At 49.6% G+C, this 11,039-nt stretch overlaps 1 protein-coding gene across 1 annotated transcript in view; it reads right to left on the bottom strand.

The window, feature by feature from the left end:
* Positions 1 to 11,039, bottom strand: part of rarab (retinoic acid receptor, alpha b) — a 103,682-nt gene that overhangs the window by 67,457 nt on the left and 25,186 nt on the right. The window contains exon 2 of the mRNA XM_053678019.1: positions 2,703 to 3,083. Within this exon, the coding sequence (XP_053533994.1) occupies positions 2,703 to 2,880 (178 nt within the window). The 5' untranslated portion in view covers positions 2,881 to 3,083. The remainder of the gene's footprint in view (positions 1 to 2,702; positions 3,084 to 11,039) is intronic.

Here is an 11,039-nt window from a genome sequence, read left to right as displayed (position 1 = left end):
CACCATTACCTTTGACCCCTTGACTGCTTACACAGAAATCCAAGGATCTACAACCACGGAGTCGGTGTCACGTCCGATTCTGAACTAATCCCATCCCATAATAACCGTCATTGTTCCTTTTATGTAAATACGTCATCGCATTAAACAAACACCTCGTCACTGGAAAAAACAACAACAACAACAACAACAACAACAACAACAACGTGTCGCTGACTGCTGTGTGACACGTTGACCGGTGTCTCCGGAGAACTCGGACGATCTGATCCGATCGTTCGTTCGAATAATATTCGATTGATGTGAAGGAACGTGTAAACAAGGACACACCCGGACACGCAAAGGTCTTCGCCTCGCATTCAGGACGCCGTGACCTCGTCATTCCAACCTGACGAAGTCATCACACGGCAACGTTTAACGCTGAAACCTGGACATCCGACTCGCTCGTGTTCGTCCGATGCTAATCTCTAGCTAGCGCAGCAATGATATCTGATGTGTTATGTAAGCACCGGGGTAACGGTTCTGATGCAAAGGTACTGGAGTAGGTGCACGAGGTGGGGCTGATTTCACAGACCGCGTGGGGAACAAGGGGTGCCAAAACTTTTTGTGCTAATACACAGTATTGAAAAATACATTACAGATTTTTTAAAAAAATTATAAATTAAAAGCCCGTTTCAGCGATTATAACTGAATAATAATAAGAAGAAGAAGAAGTTCACTGTAATGTTGTGTGTATGAACTTGCACACACACACACACACACACACACACACACACACACACACACGCAAGTTCACACCAGGACAAACGTCTCCCGGCAATTTTTTATGTCGCCCTGAAACATTCCGGTGGTTTTCACCACAAAGTCACCACCATGGCCACGCCTCTTTTCCATTTTTCCTGGGACCAACAGCAATGGCCACGCCTCCTTCCCCGAATATTTCGCATTTCAACCTAACGTCAAATATCTGCTCACGTGCTATAAAACACCTCTCTCTGATGCCTTTCACACCTTTACTCCCGCGACCTCGACGTTCCTCCGATCACATTCGACTAACGCGAAGAAAAACAAGGACGCGTCCCGACTCGAAAACGTCCTCGGACTCGACCCGGCGCGTCACGCCCTCGCTAATCGGAACGCTCTACGTGCGTCTCGGGACGCGACGTCCGTATACGGAGGTCATCTCCACCGCCGTCCGATTTCTACTGCCACGTAAACGAAGTACCGGAGTAGCAGGTCGACCGTAAACCCACTAAGGAAAACGTTACCGTAGCGACGATTACACGCGTATTTGAACCCGTTGATTATTACTCAGGCGTCCCGCGTACAAGTCCCTGTGAACGAGCGGTTACCATAGAAACGCAGCCACGCTACTGCACTCGTCGCAAATTCTTCGACACCTCCTGACCAATCAGAATCCGGAATTCATCAGCGCTGTGGTATAGAGCCGGACAGACGCCACGTCGTCCGAATGACTCCGTAACGTCGTGGCGGTTCTGTTTTTTGTTTTGTTTTTGTTTTTATAGTGCACCATGCTAAACCGCTAGCTACAGGCTTCCGTTATTAGCATCATAAAGAAACTTCAGACACCAAACACCTTACGGGTTGCTGGAGTGTGTCTTTAATAACCGCACTCTGATCTCGCGTGTGTGTGTCAACATAAACACACACACACACACACACAACACGTAAGAGTTCACACCAGGACAAGCTTCTCCCCAGGCATCATGGGTAAAATGGCATCTTTTGTGTTGCTCAGGAACATTCCGGTGGTTTTACGTCTCGGGTTTCGAACGAGTTGATTCGCCAAACACGTCGACGTGATCCGACACATCAGGCAGCACAATAACACACACACACACACACACCCGCACGCACGCACACAGAGTGCTCGAATGACACGGTGAGAAAACAAAATCCCCCAAATGTCTGCAGGACATCCAAAAAAAAAAAAAAAAAAGAAGAACGCACAAAGAGCAGGAATCAGCGCACACATCATCATTCTGTCAGCACTCAGCCGTGTGTACATCGCACACGAGTGTGAGGAGAAATCTCTCGGTACGTCTCGCGCACGTCTGGTCTGAAGAGGAACGTCCAAACACGCAGCGGCCGCTGGAAGACGTTTGACGTCATGGTCTATTTTTAAGCACGGGTTTTATACCGTATCGTATCGGAGAAGGAGGTTGACTAGGAGTTTCTTTCCTCTACTCGAGCCGGGAAAAGTATATATACGAATATATATATATATATATATACAGGTCACTCGTTAAAATCGTTTCATTTAACTTGTTGAGGTAGGTTTCGTGAAGCCGGAATGTTCCACTATTAAACAAAAATCGGTTTGTGGCATATGTGTAATCTCTAAGCATGGTGATGCGATCATTTCTGCCAGGGGATGCAGCAAAGTTTCAACGGAAAAAAAAAACGCAAGACAGAAACGCTCAAACAGCGGCTGAACACTCTGACCGCACTGATCTGAGATGCCCAGTGGGCGTGGCCTAATATTCTAACGAGCACACTTGTTCGATGGACAGCCCTGTCCGAGTTCCAACTGCGACACCGCTCGAGTGTAGAGATTTCGCGCTAGGTTGGCTTTCACTCGCTCGGTCGCTCAGCGGCGTGCAACGAGATGAGCCGCGTGATTGGTGAACCCGGATTAGCCCCGCCCATTTCACAATGAAAGAGGAGAGAGAAGTAGATATACTCACTGGCAGGAGACGGTGTGCTGTATCCACTCACGGGAAGTGTGGGCAGCGCCGGAGGAGAGATCCCTCCCAACATATGCGGGATGAAGTAGGGATACGGGGGCATCGGAAAGACGCTCAGGGCGTGGGCGTGGGCGTGGCCGGTGCCGGGGAGTGTGAGGGGTTTATCCTTTCCAGACATCACGCACGCCTACAAATCCATCGCAGTGTGAAATAACGGTTACGATTCCATCTGTCCAATCGGGCGCAAGCTCAGAGATGCATTGAGGTTGTGTTACATGTCCTTCCAGGAAATAAACTCCAAAGCGGTGTACGTATACGTGTGTGTGTGTGTGCAGGGATGAAGTGAGGATGAACTCTGGAGATCACATGATGCCCCTAGGTCTGAGAGACACAGAGAGAGAAACATTAGTAAGAATAACTTTGCTTCATCACACCACCCTGTTGTTGATTATTATCTTATAACAGCACGACAGAAAGATGTCGGGTTCCAGTAAATGTGGGGTGAAGGGTGTGAGGGAACAAGGGGAGAGGAGTCAACATGGGAAAGCACACACACACACACACACACACACACACACTAAAAGACTTTCTAAAACGATTCCATTTGGCCTGTCCCAATATGATTCACTGTGCAGACATCAGCGCCATGGACGTTTGAGAATACTCAGAAGCGCACTTTCAGAGGAGGACTCCTAAGTACACCCTTGACACCCCTTCACTTGACACCCTGTCTCCCCATCAGACATCGCTCTAACACTTGTCACCCAGTCCCCCTGTTGCTATGATTTTTGCTTGCCTGGTGTTGGTCCTATTCCCTGTACCCTGTACTCCCGGCTGCTGTGACGTTTGTAACTCTGTCCCCCGTCACCATAACACCTGTGTTCTGTCCCCATCATCGGTCTAATGCTCGTCTCCTTCACTTCTGTTGCTGTAACCCTTTTCACCCTACTCCTTGCCCCCCCGTAACGTCTTGCCCTAACGCGACGCTCTTGCCGCTAAAATGAAACATTCTGGACGGAGAGCGTTTGTGTATAAAGAGATGAAGGAGAAGCAGCGTGTGCAATTTGCCATTGCGGCCGTATATCTGCTGTGAAAGCACGAGTGACGATTAGCTTAGCTTATGGCTTTAGTGTGTTTAGAACAATAATAATAATAATAATAATAATAATAATAATGAAGCACGCAAATTTTTTGTTGCGATCGAATCCCAGTGTAGCTCCCATCTCTGTACGTAAGCATCGCCATCAGGAGCCGGCCCGCAGGCCTCCATGTTTCCTTCGTGGTGTTGGTGGAGACGCCACATCTAGTCACCTGTAGTCGCCGTCGCTCTCGTCGCCAGCTCTCGTCGGAAACGAATGGTCTCTGGTCACTTTGTCGCTGCGAGTCGCTGTACGTGAGCACACCTTATATCCCGTCACTTCTTGTCCTGTCACTCTAAGGTGTGTTACACCTTTCCGTATCCCTCCACTTGCTGCCTGGTCGCTCAACCACTTGTCACCCTATCCGCCTGAAGCCATGACATTTGTCACCCTGTCCTCTGTCACACTGGTGCCAAAACTTTTGTTACCCTGTTGTCTTGTCACTTGTTGGTATAACAATTCTTTTCCTAGTCCCTGTTCCCACCAATTGTTCCCCAATCGCTCTGATGCCTGTTACCCTCTTCCCTGTCCCCCTTCCACTTGTTGCCCTGTCTCTCTAATGCTCGTCACCCTATTCCCTGTCCCCCTTCCGCTTGTTGCCCTGTCACGCTAATGCTCGTCACCCTATTCCCTGTCCCCCTTCCACTTGCCCTGTCACGCTAATGCTCGTCACCCTCTTCCCTGTCCCCCTTCCACTTGCCCTGTCACGCTAATGCTCGTCACCCTCTTCCCTGTCCCCCTTCCACTTGCCCTGTCACGCTAATGCTCGTCACCCTCTTCCCTGTCCCCCTTCCACTTGCCCTGTCACGCTAATGCTCGTCACCCTCTTCCCTGTCCCCCTTCCACTTGTTGCCCTGTCTCTCTAATGCTCGTCACCCTATTCCCTGTCCCCCTTCCGCTTGTTGCCCTGTCACGCTAATGCTCGTCACCCTATTCCCTGTCCCCCTTCCACTTGCCCTGTCACGCTAATGCTCGTCACCCTCTTCCCTGTCCCCCTTCCACTTGCCCTGTCACGCTAATGCTCGTCACCCTCTTCCCTGTCCCCCTTCCACTTGCCCTGTCACGCTAATGCTCGTCACCCTCTTCCCTGTCCCCCTTCCACTTGCCCTGTCACGCTAATGCTCGTCACCCTATTCCCTGTCCCCCTTCCACTTGCCCTGTCACGCTAATGCTCGTCACCCTCTTCCCTGTCCCCCTTCCACTTGCCCTGTCACGCTAATGCTCGTCACCCTCTTCCCTGTCCCCCTTCCACTTGCCCTGTCACGCTAATGCTCGTCACCCTATTCCCTGTCCCCCTTCCACTTGCCCTGTCACGCTAATGCTCGTCACCCTCTTCCCTGTCCCCCTTCCACTTGTTGCCCTGTCTCTCTAATGCTCGTCACCCCCTTCCCTGTCCCCCTTCCATTTGTTGCCCTGTCTCTCTAATGCTCGTCACCCTCTTCCCTGTCCCCCTTCCACTTGTTGCCCTGTCACTCTAATGCTCGTCACCCTATTCCCTGTCCCCCTTCCACTTGCCCTGTCACGCTAATGCTCGTCACCCTCTTCCCTGTCCCCCTTCCACTTGTTGCCCTGTCTCTCTAATGCTCGTCACCCCCTTCCCTGTCCCCCTTCCATTTGTTGCCCTGTCTCTCTAATGCTCGTCACCCTCTTCCCTGTCCCCCTTCCACTTGTTGCCCTGTCTCTCTAATGCTCGTCACCCCCTTCCCTGTCCCCCTTCCACTTGTTGCCCTGTCTCTCTAATGCTCGTCACCCTCTTCCCTGTCCCCCTTCCACTTGTTGCCCTGTCTCTCTAATGCTCGTCACCCTCTTCCCTGTCCCCCTTCCACTTGTTGCCCTGTCTCTCTAATGCTCGTCACCCTCTTCCCTGTCCCCCTTCCACTTGTTGCCCTGTCTCTCTAATGCTCGTCACCCTATTCCCTGTCCCCCTTCCACTTGTTGCCCTGTCTCTCTAATGCTCGTCACCCTCTTCCCTGTCCCCCTTCCACTTGTTGCCCTGTCTCTCTAATGCTCGTCACCCTATTCCCTGTCCCCCTTCCACTTGTTGCCCTGTCTCTCTAATGCTCGTCACCCTCTTCCCTGTCCCCCTTCCACTTGTTGCCCTGTTGCTCTCATGCATGTCATCTTTTTCCTTGGCCCCACATCACTTTTTTGCCCGGTCATCATGACGTTTGTCAGCCTGACACTTGTAGTCCGAGTCCCTGTTGCTGTAACATTTGCTGTCCTGTCCACTGTTGCTCTGGTGGCTTGACACTCGTCGACCCGTTGCCCTCTCACTTATCGCAATAACAAGTGGTGTCTTATTCCCTGCCACTGTGACGTTTGTCACCATGTCCCCTGCCACCCTGGCACCATAGCACCGATCTCCAGTCTTCATCATTTGCTGCCCTTGTCACTCTAACCCATGTCACATCCCCTGTCCCGGTCACTTACTGCCCTGTTGCCATGACATTTCCTGGCTGGACTCTTGTCCGATCCTCTTTCGTCATGCTACTGTGCTGTCTGTCGTTTGGCCTGAGGCCTTGACATCATTGCCATTGTGATTGTTGTCCTGTTGACATATTTTCATGTTGCCGTGACATTTTTGCCACTCTTACTTGTCACCTCAATGCCGTGACATCTGTTGCCCTGTCACCATCACACCTGCTGCCTGTAGTCTTGTCACTCACAGGAAATTGTCGCTGTGGTTTCCTTGCCTTCGTGTTCAACCCAATACCACAGGGTTGAACTTTTTTTCATTTTGGACAAAGGTAAAAGAGCATGGCGCTTAGTATCTTTTTTCAGTCTCGCAGAAGACAGACAATCTCTTAATTGTGCCCAGCAGATGAGCGTTCCAACATGGAGGCAGAAGTGTGGTACTGACCGAGTCATTTATTCGTAATATAGTATTACTACTTCAATATCATGACGATATCGTAAATCATGATAAAATGTTAGGCAATTATCATGGTATGAAAATTTAATAACAGCCCACGCCTTGCGAATTGATCGCGAAGTGAAGCCGTGTGTGTGTGTGTGTTTGTGTGTGTGTGTGTGTGTGTGTGTACCAGCCTGTCTGTGCATCATTTCTCAATTGTGTAAATCTACCCATCCATCTTCCCCTCTTGTCACCAGTTCATATTAGCATCCCTCCATCCACCATCTATCTTTGGCTAATCGAGTTTTTCCGAGCCCACGCAAACACACACGCCGCTCCACACTGATAAATCTCACTCCCACCCCCGACATTCCCTCCCCAAAAACCCAGGGTTATTATTTATCTCCCAGAATGCAGTAGTGCACACTGCAGACTTTCATTTAAAGAGTGTGTTTAGAGAGGGTGGAAAGAGATGGAGAGAAAAAACCACGGATGTACGGAGAGATAGAGGGAGATGAGAGAGTGAGAGATGGGTGTGAGTGTGAACAGATCTCACTCATAGACGGGGTGGGGGGGTTAAATGAGGATTTGGGTTGCCAGATCTATACAAAGGACAGTTTTGATAGGAATAATACACCCTGTTTGGTCCTGTTACAGGAAAGTAATCAACAACAGATCAATAACAACACGCTGTGATCCATCTGCCTTCGTGTAGACCGTACATCGCAGTCGCTTTAATTACTTAATTCTTTCGGATTTGCTGAAAAAGAGCCAAATCGAGTTGATCAGAAATATCATAGGAGGGTAAGAACAAAAATAAGTGCAGGCACAGGGGCGAGTGGGATTAAAAAACAGTCACGTGAACACCATTAACGCTGACTACCTAAAGAGAGGCATCATTAACTTATTTATGGAGCAAATTAAAATACTATAAAGCAGCAGGAGCAGAGAAATCACAGCTCCGAACCTGCAGCAGGGGATTTAATGATCACTGGGAGGCTGCTGGTTTTTACTGGAGCGTGCAACTGGGGGTTTGATGTAATACATTTATTCCATTAAATCATGCAGTAGGTTTCAGACAGACACGAGAAATTATTCACACAGTTATTCACAGAATGTCTGTCTCTCCTCCTGTCTGTCTCTCCTCCTGTCTGTCTGTATAGCTCTCTCCTCCTGTCTGTCTGTATAGCTCTCTCCTCCTGTCTGTCTCTCCTCCTGTCCGTCTCTCCTCCTGTCCGTCTCTCCTCCTGTCCGTCTCTCCTCCTGTCTGTCCGTCTCTCCTCCTGTCCGTCTCTCCTCCTGTCTGTCTCTCCTCCTGTCTGTCCGTCTCTCCTCCTGTCTGTCTCTCCTCCTGTCTGTCTCTCCTCCTGTCCGTCTCTCCTCCTGTCTGTCTCTCCTCCTGTCTGTCTGTATAGCTCTCTCCTCCTGTCTGTCTCTCCTCCTGTCTGTCTGTATAGCTCTCTCCTCCTGTCTGTCTGTCTGTGTCTCCTCATGTCTGTCTGTATAGCTCTCTCCTCCTTTTTGTCTGTCTGTTTGTGCTCCTGTCTGTCTGCCCATCTCTCTGTCTCTCCTCCTGTCTGTCTCTCCTCCTGTCTGTATGTCTGTCTCTCCTCCTGTCTGTCTGTCTGTCTGTATATCTGCCTCTGCTCCTGCCTGTGTCTGCATAACTGCCTCTTCTCCTGTGTGGCTGTCTCTCCTCCAGTCTGTCTGCCTCTTCTCCTGTGTGGCTGTCTCTCCTCCTGTCTTGCTGTCTATTCTCATGCCTGTCGGTATGTCTGTCTCATCTCTATCTGTCTGTCTCTCTCCTCCTGTCTTTCTCTTGTCTATCTCTCTCTCTCTCCTCCTGTCTGTCTCTACACATGTCTATATGTGTGTTTCTCCTCCTGCATGACTTTTTTCCTGTCTATCTCTCCCTTCTACTATCTGTCAGTGTCTCTCCTCCAGTTTGTCTGTCTCTCTCCTCCTGTCTGTGTGTCTCTCTCGCCACCTGTCTGTCTCTATCTCCTCCCGTCTCTCTTTAACCCTTACTGTATGTGTGTGTCGGGGTAACAGACGGAAATGCCCTTTGACCTTTAGTTTTCTCAGCAGCTGCAAAGTAAGATATTCATGCCAATTCAAAAATCAGCCCACACACACACACACACACACACACACACACACCCCACACACACACACACCCTTTCTGTGGTTACTGCTGGCACGGCCCCTTGTCTCACCTACACGCACCAATGGATGATATGTTAGAATCAGCGAAGCATGAGGTGTGTGTGTGTGTGTGTGTGTGTGTGTGTGTGTGTGTGTAAGTAGATGGACAGCAAATGTCAGCACCACTCACTGTTGGCATTATGTGTGCCGCTGGCACCTGCGCCAAATATATTCCACCAGGAGAAAATGACAGAACACACACACACACACACACACACTTTTATGGTATATAATTTTAATTTTGATAATTATATCTATATTGAGTCCAGTGTGTGTGTGTGTGTGTGTGTGTGTGTGTGTGTGTGTTAATTAACAATTAACATACCTTCTAAATAGAAAAAGATTTGCTCTTGATTGGTTGATGGTTGTCAGGCTGTCGTATGTCACTCATCTGTGTGTGTGTGTGTGTGTGTGTGTGTGTGTGTGTGTGTGTGTGTGTGTGTGTGTGTGTGCGCCCTTTCAGTGTGTAAGATTGTATTCTCTACTAAAATAACAGTCATTACTTTCATATCACTGATAGATGAGGAAGTGAAAGAGTAAGTGGGCGTGGCCAGAGTCAGATAACATCACTGTAGCATTGTGCGATGAAAACATAAACATCACACTTCACCTCCCCCGTTTCCCCCCTTCAATCTCTCTCCCTTCTCTCTCCCCTTCTCTCTCTCTCCCTTTCTCTCCCCTTCTCTCTCTCTCCCTTCTCTCTCCACTTCTCTCTCTTTCTCTCTCTCCCTCCCTTTCTCTCTCCCCCTCCCTTTCTCTCTCCCCCTCCCTTTCTCTCCCCCCCCCATTTCTCTCCCTCCCTTTCTCTCTCTGTTGTTACAGAAGACTTCAGTGAAGAGTTCTTTTGATCTATCTGTGTACATCTGTGTCTCTCTCTGTGCCTGTCTCACTCTCTTTCAGTGAGTGAGTGTGTGTGTGTGTGTGTGTGTGTGTGTGTGTGTGTGTGTGTTACAGCAGGAAAGTATATTAACCTCAGAGAAGTGTTTCTTTCTCTGTGTGTGTTTTGGTCCATCTAGTCCTTGCCTTTTCTCTCTCTCTCACACACACACACACACACACACACCAGATGAATTATGCTGATGGCTTCAGTGGCTGCATGAGTGCAAGTGTGTGTGTGTGTGTGTGTGTGTGTGTGTGTGTGTGTGTGTAGCTTTAATTGAAATGTGTCCTTGGCCTCCGCTCCATACATTTAGCAGTGACAGCTACACAGAGCTAATGAGCTCATTTACTGCCTCTGTTTACCTCACATCTTCACTAATGTCCTACTCTGTCTGTCTCTCCGTCTGTCTGTCTCTTCTCCTCTTGTCTGTCTCTCCGCCTGTCTGTCTCTTCTCCTCTTGTCTGTCTCTCCGTCTGTCTGTACTATCATCATCCTGTCTGTCCATCTCTGGCTCTACTCCAGTGTGTCAGTATGTCTTGCTCCTCCGATCCGTCTCTCCTCCTGTCTGTCAACATGTCTGCCTCTCCATCAGTGTGTCTGTCTTTCCTCCAATCTGTCTGCCTGTCTCTCCTCCTGTCTGTCTCTCTGTCTCTCATGCTGTCTGTCTGCATGTCTGCCTCTCCATCTGTCTGTCTGCATGTCTGCCTCCCCATCTGTCTGTCTGCAAGTACGCCTCTCCACCTGTCAGTCTCTCCTCCTGTCTGTCTGTCTGTCTCTGCTCCTGTCTACCCGTTTCTCTCCTCTTTCCTGAATGTCATCATGTCTGTCTATCTTTCTGTCTATCTTCCTGTTTGCCTCCTATCTGTCTGTCTGTCCGTCTGTCTCACCTCACACTTGTATGTCTCGTCTCATCTCCTTGGTCGTTATGTCTCTCTCTCCTCCTATCTGCATGTCTGCCTCTCCGTCTGTCTGTCTCTCTTCTTCGGTCTGCATGAGTGTCTTTCCTTCTCCCTCTGCCTGTCTCTCCTCCTCTCTCTCTCTGTCTGTCTCTCCTCCTCTCTCTCTCTGTCTGTCTCTCCTCCTCTCTCTCCCTGTCTGTCTCTCCTCCTCTCTCTCTCTGTCTGTCTCTCCTCCTCTCTCTCTGTCTGTCTCTCCTCCTCTCTCTCTCTGCCTGTCTCTCCTCCTCTCTCTCCCTGTCTGTCTCTCCTCCCCTCTCTCTCTGTCTGTCTCTCCTCCTCTCTCTCTCTGTCTGTCTCTCC

This window comes from Ictalurus punctatus, chromosome 2 (assembly GCF_001660625.3).
Source record: "Ictalurus punctatus breed USDA103 chromosome 2, Coco_2.0, whole genome shotgun sequence".
In the NCBI taxonomy this organism is placed as follows: domain Eukaryota; kingdom Metazoa; phylum Chordata; class Actinopteri; order Siluriformes; family Ictaluridae; genus Ictalurus; species Ictalurus punctatus.
The sequence above is the reverse complement of the archived record's forward strand: the minus strand, read 5'-3'. Positions and strand labels throughout refer to the sequence as shown.